Below are 19,382 nucleotides of genomic sequence, written 5' to 3' on the forward strand. Positions count from 1 at the left end.
AGTTTATGATATCATATGACCTCATTACCTCCCCTCTTACAATGTTGCCAACTCCTCCACACCATACATCACCCCTCACCTTCACTGTACGGCTACACCCCTTGACTGTACGACTTCCCCCCAAATATTATACAACCATCACATGTTTATCCTATCGTACAACATGCCTCCTTGAGTTGTACGCCCTCTTCTCCCTCTTCATACAGACATAAGAACTAGCAAGACTTGTGTTTTAAATAGTGCATTTGTTTCATGGAGAAAAGACTTTCGTGATGACCTTGGGAAAGGGACATTATGGTGGTATCAGAATAGAAACCTTTCTCTGAAACTTTCAAGAACATTATCGAAGCCTTCAAAGAAAAACTTTCAAGAACATTATCGAAACCGTCGAAGCATTTCCGAAACTTTCGAAAACATGACCTAAACTATTCAGGAGCATCTCTGAAACTTTCGATAACATTACAAATTCTTTGTTCATAATAAATCTCAACAATGAATACATGGTTTGTCAATTGTTAATCTTCCTACAATAATTTGTAAAACTTGACAATACAAGATTTTAAGAACTACCTCAAACTCAAATAATAATCGACGTGAACTAAATGCTACGTGTCTCTTCTTGTACAAGGATCATTCTCCCCGAAACTTTGCAAGAGACACACAACATTGAATAATCCATAAGGGACATTTCCCTTTAATATCTACTTTCTTTGAACCTCCTAACAAAAAGTACATGACTACTTAGAAGTTGACTTTTCTATCCATTTTCTTCCAAAAAAAGAAAAAGAAAAGGTCACGTTCCTTATTTCTCAAGCAACTAGTGGAAGCATGACCCAATTCACCACAAGAACACCAAACATTCAGGGAGTTATCATAATCAATTTAGTGCACCCAGTCTCCCAATTTTGAATATAAGGTAATCTCAATGTGCCATGTGGAGTACTTGGTTGATCTCCACAAACAAAAACAAAAAATAGTAAATAATAAACACCTTAACACCTTAGCTTTATCACTATGCAATCATTCAAGGACGCATTAACTTTATCCTCCTCAAAAGGGATATATATATAAAACTGTGAAACTTATCTCTATTTAACAAATAAAATATGAAGGAATCATGTTAAAAAAACTTAAATCCAAAGTTTTAAAATCCATGAAAATATTTATCAAAGAACAGAAAAATGGCACACACAATTATTACTGCATCAGAGCACAAACGTAAAACTTAACCAAGCAAGATGGGTTGGGTCATGTTGGGAAATATCTGACCTAACCCATACAAATATTTCATATCAAACAAAACAATTCTGTGGACCATTAATGTCATTGCTGGAATCACATATAAAAACTTATGACATGCATTTTGTAATCCCACCATGTCATTAGGGAACAAAGAAAAGAAAAGTAAAGAAGCTTTTATAGCACATGATACGAGCCATTTGTTTTAAGGTCTACATATGATGAAAATAATATGGAACTGCCCCATACTCCTTGCAAGAGGTGCCTAACTGTGCTACAAACAAAGCTTGCTTACCTTATCCCGAGTGGTTTTTAAACTAGGCATCCAAGAGTTAATATACTTTCAACATACTGTGCCGATGAATATAAAAGAAAAACTTATGGCCACTTAATATATTACAGACCAATATCTCTGTTAATAAAATTTTCAAAACGTTAGAAGTTCCATCACTAATTTTGAGAACATATCTATGCCAATGAACATAAAGAAAAACTTATGGCCACTTAATACATTACAGACCAATATCTCAGTTAATAACATATTCAAAACGTTAGAAATTCCATCACTAATTTTGAGAACATATCTATACAGTAATATTCCATAATTTCCTCTAAATTAACACAAAGAAATTCATACACTCACACTGTAGGAAGAAACAAGATAATTGAGGCAGTCATTTTTCTTCATCAAATCTAACCAAATTATTGAAAATGAATGTTGTATTAATCAGAGGCTTCAAATATTCCTCATCAAGAAAGAATGTGTAACAATTAATAAAATGGTTACTTTAAAATACTGTAGCCCAATTCTAATAACTCCAAAACACAATAGTGGGTTTGAAAAAATGTTACCTGTTAGGGTACTGCCAACCAAGGCATCAATTTAGTAAATGAATCTCATTTACTTTATATATTATTCAGTGAGGTGTACAACCCTATTTGCCTCCAGACTTGTGAATTCAACGAGGGAGTGTGCAATCAAATATGAATGGAGCAAGCCTAAACAGATGCTTTTCATATTACAAATAAATTACTAAAAATAAGAAAATGAAGAAAGGTGATTAAGAAAATATAAATCCTGAAACAAAACTACTACTGTTTGAACTCTACCCACATGCCCTAACCAGGGATGATGTAAAATTCCCAGCTGTACAAACTAGGAGAGAAAAATGACCAAAGTGATGAGAGAACCATAAAATCCATGCTGCTTCCTTACATGGAAACCAAAGCAAGGAAATGACAGATGGCATGCTTATATAAAACCATGGATTACAAGATAATATATGCACATAATAAGACACCTAGCAGCATCCACAAGAAACCAACGCTAAATTAAACTTCCTGGTATCCTCTTCTTTGGGCGTCTCTCATCCAGTTCGTTCATCCAATCAGATAGGCATAGGATACCTCTATACCCAGAATATATTGCTCCAACAAACACCAATAGAAACAAAACTATAAGTACCCACTTGCATATTCTATTGAATATTCCCTGCAAGCAACATAGATACAAGGTCAACATAAAAGTCCTTACACATTACAATTCCACAACTGTATATGCATTAATAAAAACTTGAAAGCATAATTGTTCGCACAAAAAGATACTATCAAATGCTAATTTAAATTTACAATTACCTATCCTTTGAAAACGCTAGGCAGCTGGGATAGCCTATGATGTACATTGCTCAAGAAAACTATTTTAAATGAAAAAGTGAATAAAAGTATTTTACCTGTGACCATCTATCTTAAAGCCTCAGAGATAATCTAGTCTACAGCAATTGAAGAACTCAGCTTCTATATTGTTGTCAATTAGAACACAAGTAATTCAGTGTGAAAATTACATAACCAAATAACATCTGAAAAAGCCTCACGTCTAAACTGGAACATTTACAATATGTCAAACTAGGAGAGAAAGAAGCCTCATGGTTATCACCCATTTGACTACAAAATGATTTATTTCTTAATCACAATATTCACAACAGTATGAATAGAAATATCTTATCTATAACCATCTGACTCTCTTAATGAAGTTAATTCCCATAGATAATCTATTCTACTGCAACTGAAGCAATCTTTGGCTTATTGTTGTCAATGACAGATATAAAACACCACTAATTCATGACACATATATTCTAACAACACGACTTTTTTATCAAGCTATCGAGTGGATGAAAAGTGTCGAAGTTTGAAGGGGCACTATATCAAGAAATACATATGTGGATGTCGATAATGCAATTATTTAATTATGATTGATAGCATAAGCTGATGCTGTATGAAGGTACAAAAACAGAGATTATTGTTTATCACCTGCTTCAACATAAGTATAGCCATATTGGTGAGCCACTATGAGTTCATGGTTTATGTCCTGTCTAATTCTGTTTCTGAGTTGTTTTATCTGCTTTTCTTATTTCAACAATTGGTATGAGAGCTCAGTGAGGGTGTTGTTTGGAAATTGGTGAAATTTTTATAGAAAGGATGACGAGTGTATGAATAAAGAAGTTCAAAATGTACTGGGCAGAGTTTTGGATTGTGGAAGATGCAGGATGGAATCTTTGCTAAGGAAAGGAGATCATTCACTTGTGCTGGAAGGAATGTCAAGAAGCAGAATTAGATGACTGATGAGTGGGAGAAATTGGACAAAAAGGTGAGAGCAACTATGATCCTCTCTCTATCTAGCAGCATTCTTTTTAATGTCTCTTTAGAAGCAACATCAAAAGGATTGTTGGACCCACTATCTGATATGTGTATGAAACATTGAAATGACTTCAGTTTTGAATAAAGTTTTTCTCATCAAGAAGTCACATAATCTCAAAATATAATAAGGGGAAATATGTTGAATCATTTAAATGAATTTAATACCCTGATTAGTCAATTGATTTTGGTAAGTATAAATCTAGATGATTAAGTCAAAGCTATTTAGTTGATGTGCACTCTACCAAATAACTCAGAAGGAGTAGTGATGGCAATCAGCAATTTGGTATCTGGAAAAAGATGTCATGTCCCCTTTCTAGCGACATGATTCCTACAGTAGATTTGCCTATCATCAACTCTCGTAGGCAAATGATTTTGGAGAGAGAGTCCTACTGTTGCCAGATGATTGCATTTTGCTCTCGGAGAGTACAATTAATCTTACATCCAGTAAGTTGGGGCCTACATGTTCTAATGTTGAATTGAGATTGCATTTTTAATTTTATAAAGTTATTTAATAATAAAGTGCATTATAATAAGATATTATAAAAGACGTTTCTAGAAGCTTCCAGTGACTTCTCAAAAAGTGAATAAATAGAGTACAGGAGGCACCCATTTGGACAAACGGTTTTGTGGATTCGACTTCTATTCCAATTGGAGCGATTTGTAGTCATTTGGTCTGCAAATTCTCAAATTATCTTTGGGAACGATAACTCCCATTGATAAGCAATTTTGAGAGTGTGAAATATCACCCGAATTTTGCAAAATTGGAGGTGACACTACAGTCATTTCACCTGGGCAGAGATCTGTGGCCTAAGGCCAAAAACATTGTGGTTTGTTGATCATTGAAGGGTCAGTAAAAAGGAATTAATTATTGCAGAACTGGAGGAATCTGAAGGAAACTGGGAACACATTTGGAATCATAAATCTCTCCACCCTGGTCTAAATTGCGCATGAATTGTTACCAGGTCACCCTTGACCCTTGACGGCTCAGTTCACATCAGGTCTAGCATTTCGATTTAAGGTTGCAATTAATAATAAAAATCGCATCAAGCCGGCTGTATAAGCAGATTGTGGTGGAAATTGTGTGCAAAATAGTTGTAGGGTCATCACTAAAAACCAGACGGCTCAGTCCTCATCCGGACAGGCAGAACGATGGAGGAGTTGAATATCGCATCTAGCCGGCAATAGAAGCAAACCGTAGAAGGGCAGATCGGAGAACAGCCTAGAAGTTTTCGATTTCATTTCACTCTTCTGCAAGCAATTGGATCAGAGATTAGAGGAAGGTGATCGGACGGGAGAGGCATCTTCTTATATTAATTTCGGCGACTTCCTACAGCATCCGCAGATATTACTGTCATCAGCGTGGAGTTTGGGAAGATCATTTTAAAAATCGCAGGAATTCCTTATGTATTGCAGGGGTCGACATTGATTTACAACTACGGGTCATGGTTGAATACACAGCAAAGAATGGCTAATCCACTTTGAACAGGCGGGAATGAATCAGAGCTCAATTCGACCCAAACTGGACCAGCTTCAAGGAAGGAATCTGCCATCAGTATTTCATATAGAGGCTCGAATTTCAGGTTTTTGATACTCATTTGGTTGTTAGAAAAATATAGATGAACCGTCTACTCTTTGCAAATCAAGTTTGCGTTTGAACCAGACTTGTTATTCATTTCCATTATTGGATACAAGAAGAATTCGCTATTCTGCTATAGGTCTGCGCTAAATACTGTTGGTATTATCATTAACCATTGAACTTGTTATTTTGGTGAATTGTTTCAAAGAATTACATTCTTTCCTCATGTGTATGCCAAGTATTTGACAAATTTCCGCAGTCCAGTATTGCTCTTACGAGGCCCTCGTGGTAAGGGTCATCTCAAAAGAAAATTGAAGTTTGATGATGTTGCAGGCAGTTTTCTTGACAAATACATAAGAAAAAAATTAAGGAACCCCATTGGGTAATGCCTTGATTTTTGCCAATAGAGGGAGGCATCAAAAAAGAGGCAGGATGATGCAGGAGCATCCAGAGGTATAAGGGCAATCCTGTGTCACCCAAAAAAATGTACTTAGACTTAGTTTCTATTTTATGTCTTTGCATTTTTGGATACCCATTTGGCTCAAATAAAGGTTCCAACTCTCATACTTCAACTATCAGTTCATTTAAAAATCCCGAAAAAATAGGAGCATGCAATTTGACCATCATTTTGGTGACCTAGAAGGTGTGACTTGGCCAGATGAATGTAATCAAGATTTAGAGCATTCCAGAAAAAGAATCAGGTCAAAAGGCCCCACGGTTTGAAAGTTATTGCAATTTTTCGGGTTTTGGAGACCCCCTAAGAATGCTTCAGAGTCAAGTTTGGGGCATTAAATGGCCTCGAAAAGGGTCGAAAAATGGGGGACGAGCGAAGCTTGTCCATAGGGCTATAGAGCGCTTCGAGAGCTTTCCGAAAATGTAAACGGTTCGTCAATCGGAGTTACGGTTCAAAAGTTATGCCTCCCGGAAGTTCGGCTACCGTTTCTGGATTCTTCTAGAATTGCACCGACTTCTAACGCAGCTTCCGGAACCTTCTATTTTGTCGGTGGATGCCCACTAGCACTTTCTAGAATGTACTCCTAGTCCTTAACCTCCGGGGTCTATTTAAGGAGGTTTATGGCATTGTAAAAGGCAGTTCGGGTTGGAGCTTGAGAGGAGGTGCTAAAAGGAGAAATATTCTCCAGATCTATGCTATTGTAAGCCCGCAGGGCATGTTTTGAGTTTATTTTCTCTGCACTGTTTGTACCAGCTTATTTTCTTAGTTAATGTAATTCCCCCTTTCTATTGTGTCTATTCTGGTTGTTGGGTTGTGTCCCCATCACAGGAATAGCAATCAAAGGAGATCAAAATATGCAAGGAGTTCAAAGTATAAGGCAAAACAGAGGTGGTTGCTTTTGTGGTGAAGGACATGCTGCAAAGAATTGCCAGTCATACTAAAAAACACACAATCAATTGAAGGACAGCGAAGTTAACAAAACATATGAACGAAATGAAAGTTCTCTAATCTTGTCAACATGTTAAACTACAACAGATTTGTTGGTGTTGAATTCTGGTGCCTCCATATATGCAACTCCATGTCAAGAAGCTTTCAAGAATTATGGAGGAGGCAAACTTGGTAGACTTTACCTTAGTGACAATGAACCATGTGAGATAGTTGGCAAAGGTGACCTGGTTTTGCATTTAAAGAATGGAGATAAATGGCTCTTAAAGGATAAGAAGCAAGTTCCTAAAACTCAAAAGGAATCTGATTTCCTACTTGGCTATTCCGGTTTCGGTGGGATTCAACCCTCACCCTATTCCGTCTCTATATTACTTGCTCGGATCTGGCAAATCTGCACACCATCTTTGTTTGCAAATATAATTATTATTCGGAGATTAATTGAATATATTTGTTCTCTCTCTCTCTCTCTCTCTCTCTCTCTCTCGTGTACCAAGTAGTCTGTGTTCAATATATCATATATAATTCACTATGTGTTGGCATCATTGAATTCATCACATATCTTCCGTTACTGGTGAACTCACTCAAGCATACAAATTGTACATTTCCATTTGCTACACTCACCGTACAAACAACTCCCATCTATAGTATGGTCACCATTCCAGCACTGTACAACTACCTTCTTGAATCGTACAACTACATCCACCATACACCTTCAACGTCTCACCGTACGACCTCTTTCCTCTCATCGTACAGCCACCTTCCCATCACTGTACAACCTACTTCCCCTTCGGCCTCCTTCCTCTCACCGTACGACCTTTCAACACGTGGCCTCATAGCCACTACCATACGACTTAGTCATTCCTCCCTCCAAGCCGTACACTTCCTTCAACTCGCTTCCTCCCTTGTGTACAATACCCTCCAACTACCTGACAGGGACAAAATTAGGTATACAGAGGAAGCACGTCTTCAACTACAGGGGATTGGAACAATACAGTGGTATCAGAGCATTGCCTTCGGGTCGAGATCCCCTTCAGGAAGTCATTGCTTTCAGGTCAAGATCCCCTTCGAGAAGTCATTGCCTTTGGGTCGAGATCCCCTTCGGATTGAGATTCCCTTCGGATTGAAATCCCCTTCGGAAAGTCGTTGCCTTTGGGTCAACATTGCCTTTGGGTTAAGATCCCCTTCGGACCGAGATTGTCTTCAAATCGAGATTGCCTCCGGACAAAGATCCCCTTTGGGTCGAGATTGCCTTTGGACAGAGATTCCCTTCGGAACAAAATCCCCCTCAAGTCGATATTGCATTCGGGTTGAGATTGCCTTCAAGCCAAGTTCACCTTCTGAACACTACACTATTCCTGGTAGAATGCCACCATACAGAGATCCTGAGGTTGCTAGTGCGTATAAGAAGGCATTGAGCCGACTCTTTAGCAATCCTAAGGTGGCATTGAATGTTAGGAGCAAGTTTGCAGACTTTTTATCGAAAAAAAATGCAGACCCTGATGGAATCAATGACCAAAGTAGAATGGATGTCATTGGATGGTGGTACCTACATGAGCAAGATTATATGTACCTCCAACCTCTTGTACCATTACACATCCTTTGGAGTTGTATTGTATCCGATTTTGACCTCCTCTTAGATTTCAATAATTGGTTAGAGATGTGTTATATAGCTTTGATGGAATGGACTATTATTCTTGTGTAAAATGTACTCAAATTATATGAGCATACTTTTATTGAATGACCCATAACTTTGGCACTTAGATAACTATAGTTATAAGTTTGTTTGTTGATTTCTTTCTTCACTTTCATTCTTTCATTATTCAAAGCATGTCCCTTGAAGGTGCTTGTACCATTTCTGATTCACTATCACTATTGTCATCCAAAATTCCACTTTCTTCTACCACGGGAGAATATTTTGTCTTCCCTTTCGATGTCCATTCCTCAATTTTTAGGCTTATGCATTGAAAGAGGTTGGCATTACCTTTTTTTTTATTTTCTCCGTGAGTTAAGTAGACCTTCCATGAACCATCTTTTCTTATCTTAGTCCCCTAGACCTCTTTTTGGTCTTTTGTTGGACATTAATATCATTATCTTATCTTATCTTATCTTGTGACCAATAATCAAAATTCTTTTTCAATTTTTTTAGAAATTCTCTAACTAATTATTATGTCGTATGTTTTCATGTTTACCTTATTTTGCATTGTAGATTTCTGCTACTATCTCATAATCATAACTAAGCAACTTAAACTCTTCTTCAAAGACCTACTTTGATCTCTTCAAAGAGCCTTGGTTAATTTCTATATACCAATAAAACACTACTCCTTACAAGCCATTTGGGAAAGATGGTAACAAAATAGTATTTTCGTCTTTCCCAACTGTTGTCCAAATTTTTTCCCAAGTCTTATGGTGCCTCATTGGATCCTCTAATCCATGTTTAGTAAACTTGGATAAGTTTTCTTTTCTACACTAGAGTACCATACTTTCTCTACTGCAAACCAAACACTTGAACTTTGCTTGCCAGGGAGTTGTGATTTGGACATGGTGGTATTCTGGTTCTCTTTTGTTAAGATTTTATAATACAGCTGCAAGTACACAAAACCAGAATAAACAAAATACCCTCCCTCGTGTTTGGAATTTTTTTTTTTTTAAATGCAAAGAAATCATAAGAAACAATTACTAAAATTAGTTGTTCAAATCACCTCAAATATTGTTGATTTGATGCCCTATTGCCCTCTCTTCACTGCTGCTCCTACTTTTCCTGCTCTTCTTCACAAGTTGAAAAATATTACTATGAGTTTGTTTTTAGATGTTTTAGAGGTGGTTTTAGGATTAGGCATAGTTTAAAGGGGTGCAGGTATTCTTGTGGGTCCACCCATCTCTGTTTCTATCAGAATTGTGTTTTTTTTCAAATACGCTGAAGAAGTACCTGGGCCATAGGGGATAGCTGATCTCATGGGGCTCAAAGGCTTCCCCTATTTAGTTTTGGATGTCCTAGGGATATGTCCTTGTTTTACCAGAAAAGGGAGTATAGGGAGGGGCCATTTCCTATTTGTTTTTGCATCCCCAAAGTGTCTCCTGTAGGAGATGAGCATTTAGGGTAAGTGACACATCCCCAGGGAGTATAGTATATTTGTCATTCTGTAACCTTGGGGTTTTCTGTCATAACAACAACAATGCAGTTTCATATTTTAAAGCTGCTATACTTGAATCAATAAATATTGAATCTCAACGTGATGTACAGCTAAACTTGCAAAATTTTGAATTTCCACATATACTTTTACAAAAATGACCTGCACTGCCATTCCCATCCCAATTAGAGTGTGGAAAATAGTTTTAAATGTGAAGATTGCATGCTGACTGCAAAAATGTAATGGACAAGCCCTTAAATTTTCAATTTGATAGCGCCAATAAAGTAATCTGGCTATGGATGTCAGAACAAAAGACTCGCTGAATGTGGAAGGATGCAATAAAATCTTGACTATGACAACCAGTTTTCTTGAACAATAAAGCATAACTGAATTCAGCTGTTTTATTGATCAATTTTGGACTAAGGAGAATGGATCCAACTGAAAGACAATGTCAATATTTTCATCAGCAGATGAACTTGATATGGAAAACAATTAAGATTAACGCATCTGAATAAATAACATATAGGATTCCTATGTGTTAAGTTTTTGAGGATCTGCTGCAAATGTAATGGCATTGCCTTGTAATCAGGTATATGCTTTTCAAATGCATCAATCTCCTCTTATATGTATTTCAAATGATACATGGAGAGACATGTCTCCTCATGAGACATGTCTATCCATTATAATTATACAATAACAAATATGTATAATCTCATATATTAAATATATAATTAATATACATATACATACACAGACACACACACATATATATATATCACACTTGTATATGTATATTTATAGGTTTAACTGACTGAAGCTACCAAACATTAACACTCCCTCTTAGCTAGGGAGGATAAACAAGAATTTGAAACAACATATTACCTCAATGTAAAAAATGGGTTCGGAGTATCAACTCATTTGACTTCGTGGTTTATTGAATGCCAACTCATTTGGCAAATGTCAACTCATTTGAAATTCACTAGGTGCTTAAATGTTCATAAGGTATGTGCACTTGCATTCTCATAATGCATACCATATAAACATCCACCATGCGAAGTATAATCTATCATGATCTACATAGACATCGTAAGATATCCATCATAATAGATTAAGTTATTGAAAGATCGTCACCTTTCAATAACTTCTGCAAATACAAGTGATGATCATTTAGAAGTCGTCACTTCCTCATGATGCACACAGGGGATAGGCCCATACATAGTCACAGTCCTCATAATTGTGACAACTTATTGAACATTAGAGAAACCAACTCAACATGGTTTACTCCCTCTCAATCAATAAGATCGGGCTCACTGAAGGTGAACCAAATAGCATCCTCAATCTTCTCCCTCTCTTTCAAGATTTCCTCAAATGAAATGTTATTCTCCCTCTAAATCTCAATCTCCCTTTTCCTGCAATAACATTCTTAGAGGAAAAGATCAAGGCAAATAACTCATAGAAAAATCAAATAAGAATGTAAGTACTTTTAACTTATTCTTGATACTAACAACAATATATATCTCATTAATATTATCATGATTTTCATTATAATTCTCAATTATATAAATTTATATATATACTTTATATAGATCTTTCAAATATATGATATATATTTATTCAGATATAAATATATATTCAACAATAATGGTGAAGATCTAAAAATCAATTCAATTATATATATAATTTTCATAATGTCAAACTAATTGAAATAATTATTTGCATACCTCCTTTCAGCCAAATACAACGTTGTCTTAATGCTTAGAGTAAACGGTAGCCGACTTGAGTTTACACATGATCCTCCATTAAGGGTCAGGTTATCTGTTAAATTTACATTTAAATCATTACTCACCTTAGCAATGAAGGGTGGTCATTTCATTGGAAATGCGAGCCCAACTAGAATGGACTTTCGGTGGTTTTGTCTGGAAACTGCGTAGCCATTTGAGCTCTTTGGCCACGCCTAAACAAGCTTGTGCCATTATAGACTTGCTGGAAGAAATATGGAAAGACCTGATCAGCGACATGCTTCTCAAGATCGCTTATCTTGCACTCGAGGGCCACGAGTGGCATATCGTCACAGGATGTGATCCCAAGAATACTAGGTGGAGCTACCACAACGATGACTCTTGACCGATTATACTCCATGTAACCGCAGCAAATTTGGATCAAGACAATCACATAACTCGACCTCTATTATGTCAAACTAGGCACGGGCACCAACTACATTCTATCAGATATCTCATTGGTAACCCATCAAACATCTGAATTATTGGGTTCATCCATTCAAATCACCTCCATTATCTATGGCAACTCTTCTTCACGGGATTACATCCACATACTCATATTCACCTCCTAGAACTTTATCGGATACCTTCCACTTTGACTTGCAAACTGCAGCATTATAGCTAAATGTTTCACCAACTACTTTCGGATGCATCTACCCTTGCAACTACCATCTCTAAAGCAAAGTAAATCTGTGTCCTTGATAGATGCAATCACAATTTTGATCAAGGAAAGAAGATCACTCTCCATTGGTGGAATTGAATTCTTCAGGGCCTTAATACTTTCTCCAAGATTTCGAATGCTGGTTGAGCCTGAATCACTATCACTGTTGTAGATAATCTTTCCACCATTATTTGCAGTTATTAGCAATGAGATGCTTTCTACATTCAGGAATAGCAATTATCATAATTTGCAGTAACCAACGCTCTGATACCATGTTAAGTTTTCGAGGATCTGCTGCAAATGTAATGGCATTGCCTTGTAATCAGGTATATGCTTTTCAAATGCATCAATCTCCTCTTATATGTATTTCAAATGATACATGGAGAGACATGTCTCCTCATGAGACATGTCTATCCATTATAATTATACAATAACAAATATGTATAATATCTCATATATTAAATATATAATTAATATACATATACATACACACACACACACACACACACATATATATATCACACTTATATATGTATATTTATAGGTTTAACTGACTGAAGCTTCCAAACATTAACACTATGCTTTAGATTCTTTAATTCTTAATACTAGCAAATCATGAAACTTCCAATAAAAGATGTGCCACAAGCAATCATATGGTAGGTGACTCACATTATTGAATTTTCTGTACAATTAGATGCTATTTATTACCTAAACTGAAACTTAGAGGGACAACATGAGAAAAATAAGAGAGAACTGACCTGCAACTTTGAGGGCTGATGCTTTTCCTGCGCCTGTCCACGCCGCTTCCGTCGCTTTGGTACAGATTCAACTTGCTCTGCCTTATTCTTTAGAATAATGTAATTGAAAACAAAATAGACCGAGGAAAGTCAGAAAGTTTATAATTATTTTTTTGCATATTGACTAACAAAGAGTATCTACTTGTTAACATCGGTGAAGTAATAGGTCTATAAATTTGCCATGTACAATAAGGTGACGCTAACACAATATTTTTTATGGAAAACAGTTTCATGTAAGATTTACCATTGCTATTGAGGAAAATATATACATATCAAGCAAGAATAGCATGTTTGAACATTCAAAACAATATGGTTGAATCAGAATCTGAAAGGCTCTGATAAAATATCTTAAACTCTAAATTGTATATGAACAAAAACAAATCAGTCCTCCCAAATAATCTTCAGTCAAAAGCTTCTTCAGATGACTCAAAATAAATCTTATTTAAAACGCCATCCATTGCAATAGCTTGAAACCATAACGTATGTATCTTTCAATATGCATCAGGTGGATAAAAATAAAAATAAAAGTGAAAAAGAAAATAGCAATATCACATAATAAGATAAGATTTAATACATGCCCCATTGTAGATGAAACAACAGCTACAAATCTAATGAAAAATATTACAGGAAGAAAACCATTTCCAGGCCCTGAAAACTTGACACTGTCCTATAGATAGAGTTATTAGAGGGGAGTGTAAACCTCCATTATCAAGGTGGGAAACTAATATTATGCTACAATAGATTATTCTTAAAATTTATTCCTCGACAGGCGTATTCTCTAAGCAGACAGTATCTTAAATTAAAAAAGAATAAGCAGAGCCTTTCCATACAAATTACAGAATATCCATCTTGTGAGAGAAAAGATCTGTGAATTGCAAAGTAGAGCAATTAAATAGAGCTTATAATTGAAAACCATGAAAAGCAATATATGAACTGCTAACAATATAATATAAACACCATCATATGTCTACTTCTATCATATTAGATACTAGGCGTCTACTTTTCCTACATCTAAACATGAAGCAAATAGTCAAGGAACCATAGAAGAAGTGATCTCAATTTTTTTTTGAAGTATTTTTTATTGTAATTGTCTTAATTTAGACAGACTAGCAGTCGCATAAAAAAAAAAAAATGATGCAAGAACTACAAAAGATAAGTGTTCAATAACTTTCTTATTTTCTTCTGTTTTCAACCACATAAAAAAGGTTGTGGTTCAATCACGACACATGTTTTTGTATGTGGTTTTGCAACATACAAGTATGTAATCCACAACATTCTGAAAATTTTCGAGGGCAGTTTGTGCATTGTCTCAATTACATTCAGTACAGCAACAACAGGCTGTACCACATGCAAGTTCCTTGTGGCAACTAGTACGACAATCAATTATGAAGTGAAGAGTGCAATTGGATCTTTGGAATCATATGACAGTTTAACACTACAATATGAGCCTTATCAAAATTGTTTTTGGCATCTTTAAAAATCAAGAAAATGATGTGCGCCATGGAGTTTTGTGCAGTTTTGAAGGTGTCAATTTGGTTTTAGCAGTGGGATCTTTGTCCCATGACCCTGCCCTATATTGGGACAAAGAGCATGCCTAGGGTACTGCCCCTCGACCCATTAGGGGCGCTACCCCCAGATCCCTACAAGGGACACTACCTCTTGACCCCGCTATGGGCATCGCCCCCAAACCCCCATTTTATTTTTGAAGTACACTAAACTTTTGGTTTGCACAATACAAGTCATTGTCTACACCCTTGTTATTAGTTTTCTGAAGATATTACATGATGTATACTTGTCGTTTCAAAGACGACTTTTCTTTCAAGGGCGATGATGTAGTTGCCACAAAATGCCTATGGTTGTGTTTGCTATTATCGTTTATCCATCATTTTTTAACCGTCTGTATTTTGTTATTACTATTGAGCAGTTTTTGTCTCAGTTGGTCGATGGTTGTGTTCCTCTTCGCAACAGTCGAGTCCTTTAAATATATTGTGTACTGCTAAGGAATGGGAGATGGTATCATTGGGCAAATGGTAATTTTTGATTCCATCTCTGGTCTTTTTCTCTGTAATGAATTCATGAGCTAATCAATATATATTTTGCTCCTACGTCAGGTACGCACTGCCATTTGTGTTATTATTTCATGCATGTATATTACCATGCATATTAGTAAACACTTTATTATTGATCTATGGTTCACAATTAAATTGTGAGTTTGCAAGCTTTGTGTCATCAGTTTGATTGAAGTTGTAGATTGTGACTTTATGCATGAATCATTAAATCAATTTACCTAAGTGTCCGTGTCCTTGTGTTTAAACCTATTCTGTCCCAATGTTTTATTCACATTTTTTCAGTCTCTGTTTTTAACTAGAAAAAGTGGTTATTTGATAGCTATTTGTGTTGTTTATTTCTAGTCCAAAAGCATATAAACTCACTTTGAGAAGAGGTGCTGAATCACCCTTAGACCTAGTCTGAGAACCAAAAAGATGGGTTTTAGTGTTATTTGCTATGCATTAAACTTACCCAAAAGACATATAGAACTTGTAATAATCAAGTACATACTGTTCAGATTTAGGTTTTATTTTTGTTGCATAAAGCATTCCCTTCATATTCAAAGAGTGGTTATGCTATGAAAGGTGCAGAATAAAACATTAACCGGGGTAAAAAATTAGATTTATTCTGCATCAACATTTAGCCAATCAGTAAGCCAAATTTTCTATTCCTTAGATCAGATATATGTCATGTGTACTTAAGAAACATGGAGAATTAAATCTAACAACTGTCTCAGTTGAAATTGGTTTAAAGTCTACCAGTGGCAAAAGACCACCTTCATATGAGTTCAATAATAATAGAATACATTTTGACATGATTTCTTTTGTTTATGGATGTGTGTACAATCATTTATACACACACATCAGATAGAAGTTACTATGTCCATTAGACATAAGCAAACTAAAGCAATTTTATTCTGCTTCTCCGAAAATGTAACTTCCAATGGAAAGCTTGATCATTCATTTCATGACTACATTCTAAACATACCTCGTTAAGCACTTGCTTACGCTGCTGAAGCTCTGATCGAGCCATCTTCTCTTCTAATAATCTTTCACAATCCTTGTCACAAGGCAAAATTCCTAATCCAAATCCACTCTTCGCACCTTCCTTTATTGAATGTTGGGATTTTAGATATGCGGCTTGGACATCCATACAAGTCCATTCCTTTTTCAGACGCTGACAGGAACAACGAACCATAACCTACCCAAATAAGACCAGAGCATATTATTTTTTAGCATGAATTTCTCCTCATTTAAAACATTTAAAAATATACATTATTCATTATAATTGAAAGACCAACAATTACAATCACATAAGAGAAAGGCAAGATTACAATTTTGCAATTTCCAGCAACCACCAAATACAATACAATCACCAAAGAATACAACAAACGAAATAAAGCAATATTACAATTGATGCTTGCAAAACCAAGTAACCTATCAATGATCAGTGGAAATGTGTCAGAGATGAAAGGCATAGTTCAAGCATCAATTGCATGGAATTTACTAATAAACACATCACAGAGGACATGATTATTGAAGACAAATTTTGGAATCTAAACCAGGAAAGTAGAAATAAAAGATACATAAATGAAAGAGCTTGGCCAACCACAGCTACTGAGTGAAAAGGTTTATAGGTAACCACCACCCAACGTCTAGTGACAGAATGTGCCAATTTCTTGATATTTGATAATGATATCCACGGAAAAGCATATTCCAATTGAAACTCATTTCCTAAGAGCGCAAGTGGTTGATCGAGAAGTTGGAGTATATTGCTATGAACAAAGAAATAGCAGAGATCTTCACAAAGCCCTTTCCAAAGAAGCCTTTGAGTACCTACAAGAGAAACAGGGATATGTATCATCATCATCCATTCACTATGTTCTTCAAGGCAGGAATGTTAGAAGGAGCTATTTACTGTCTTATTTTTTAAACCCAGAAAGCCTTTGCCAGTGATTTCAAATGGGGAGAAGAAGAGTAGGGAGGCATTCAGTCAAGGAGAGAAGCTCCGTTGCACTCCTAGATTAATTCTTTATAGGGTTGCCATTAATCACAAAGAGGGAGATTGTTGGATCATTGTCACTGATATCAATGGAAAAACCTATGGACATTGTGGTTCTGCTTAAGGAGATTCAATTCAGAAGGTTTATGCATAGCAGCATCAAAAGCAGAAAGCATGTGCACAAGGAGATTCAATGCAGAAGGTTTATGCACTGTTGCATTAAAATACAATAGAAAATAATTTTGCAAAAGAAAGCTAAATTAATCTCTTTAGAGGGTTGCCATTAATCATAAAGAGGGAGATTGTTGGATCATTGTCATTGATATCAATGGAAAAATCTATGGACATTGTGGTTCTGCTTAAGGAGATTCAATTGAGAAGGTTTATGCATAGCAGCGTCAAAAGCAGAAAGCATGTGCACAAGAAGATTCAATGCAGAAGGTTTATGCACTGTTGCATTGAAATAAAATAGAAAATAATTTTGCAAAAGAAAGTTAAATTAATTTTCTACCTTGGACTGGCACCCTCTAAATTAGCACCCAGCTTAGAGATGTAAAAGTGCATGAATTCAATTTTGTTTGTAAGGGTCTATTAGAATATTTTTAGTATCCTATGTTCTTGCTATATTTAGCTCGTTATTCTAGGACCTTAATTAATGGTCATTAAGCTTTATTTTTAGTTATCTTAATTTCATTTATTTTTAGGCACTGCCTTTTCTTAGACAACTTTTCTTTTTAGTTCATGTTTTTTATAGCATTTGTATACTCTATTTATTTGTGTGATTTGTTAATACAATCATTCTGTTTTTTAAAGTTTCATGGTATTAGAGCGTGTCTAGGTCTGAATCCCTCATAGGAGGGCTTAGGAATTTGGAAGCTTTTTAATTTTTGAACATTTTTATAATTCTAAACATTTCTTCAATGAGGATGTGTTCTTTATAGATGAAGCGGAAGCCAAGGAGCTGGTGTGAAGGGGCCGAAATGGCTTGTATCGAGGGTTTCCAAGGAATGATTTTTTGGGGGATTGAAGTACTAGGGAGGCATGGAGGCAACCAGCCATAGCTTCGATGGCTTTGGACAAGCGGGATTAGGGAGCAACAAGAAAGGCATAGTCATTTCAATCAACATGACATCCATCATGATATTAGATTAAACTATAGTAAAGTTGCCACCTTACATTAATAACCAAAGCTAAGTATACATCTTAGAAAGATCATCACCTTTCAAGATGTCTACCAAAGTCCATAAGTCATGTAACAACACACAACAAAAGAGTTTACATATTAAACATCTTTTCAAATATATTAGAACAATAAATTTGTTGAGACTTAATCTCAAATAAAATTACATTTCTACAATACCAAGTTTACCTCTAAGGTTCCCACCTTTGTTTTGGAGAGAGGCTTGGTTAGAATGTTTGCAATTTGTTCATTTGTACTAATATATCTTAACTGGCTAACATTTATCTCCATTGTGTCTCTAACACACTGGTAAGGTATCTCAATGTGCTTCGATCTATCATGAAATACTCGATTTACTAAAAGCTTTATACAACTCTGGTTATTACAGTGAATGATTGTGGAACGCATGGTTTGTCCAAACAAAACCAACCAGTAGTTTTCTCAACCAAACATCAAGCTCCCATGGATGTTGCAATGTACTCAGCCGCGATGGAACTCCATGCAATTGAAGATTGATTTCTGCCAAACTAGGATATCATGGTTGATCCCAAGCTAAAGCAACATCCTAAAGTACTTTTAGTCTTTTACAATCAACAACACGTCCAACACAATCTAAGTTTGTATATCCATGTAGATTTAGATCTACACTATCATATTTTAATCCATATCCAATTGTGCCACGTAGGTATCTCAAAATATGTTTTGTTGCAACTAAGTGTAATTGTCTAGGTTCACATATAACTGACTGAGTGCATTTGTTGCATAACAAATATATGGTCTAGTGTTGATCAAGTACATCAAGTATACAATCACCTGTCAGTAGAAAGTAGAATCTACTAACTCCAAGTCAGCAGTTGTTTCTTTTAACGTATGTAAATTT

The 19,382-nt window shown here is 35.7% G+C and overlaps 1 protein-coding gene across 2 annotated transcripts in view; it reads right to left on the minus strand.

Moving 5' to 3' along the window:
- Positions 1–1,941: 1,941 nt before the first annotated feature.
- Positions 1,942–19,382, minus strand: part of NFXL2 (NF-X1-type zinc finger protein NFXL2) — a 133,489-nt gene continuing 116,048 nt past the window's right edge. For both annotated transcript variants that reach the window (XM_089793043.1, XM_089793044.1), the window contains exons 12-14: positions 16,309–16,521; positions 13,234–13,320; positions 1,942–2,731 (exon numbers count right to left, since the gene is read on the minus strand). In XM_089793043.1, the coding sequence (XP_089649169.1) occupies positions 2,567–2,731; positions 13,234–13,320; positions 16,309–16,521 (465 nt within the window). In that variant the 3' untranslated portion in view covers positions 1,942–2,566. The remainder of the gene's footprint in view (positions 2,732–13,233; positions 13,321–16,308; positions 16,522–19,382) is intronic.

This window comes from Cupressus sempervirens, chromosome 7 (genome assembly GCF_028749045.1).
Source record: "Cupressus sempervirens isolate cs-2001-9-10 chromosome 7, ASM2874904v1, whole genome shotgun sequence".
Taxonomy (NCBI): domain Eukaryota; kingdom Viridiplantae; phylum Streptophyta; class Pinopsida; order Cupressales; family Cupressaceae; genus Cupressus; species Cupressus sempervirens.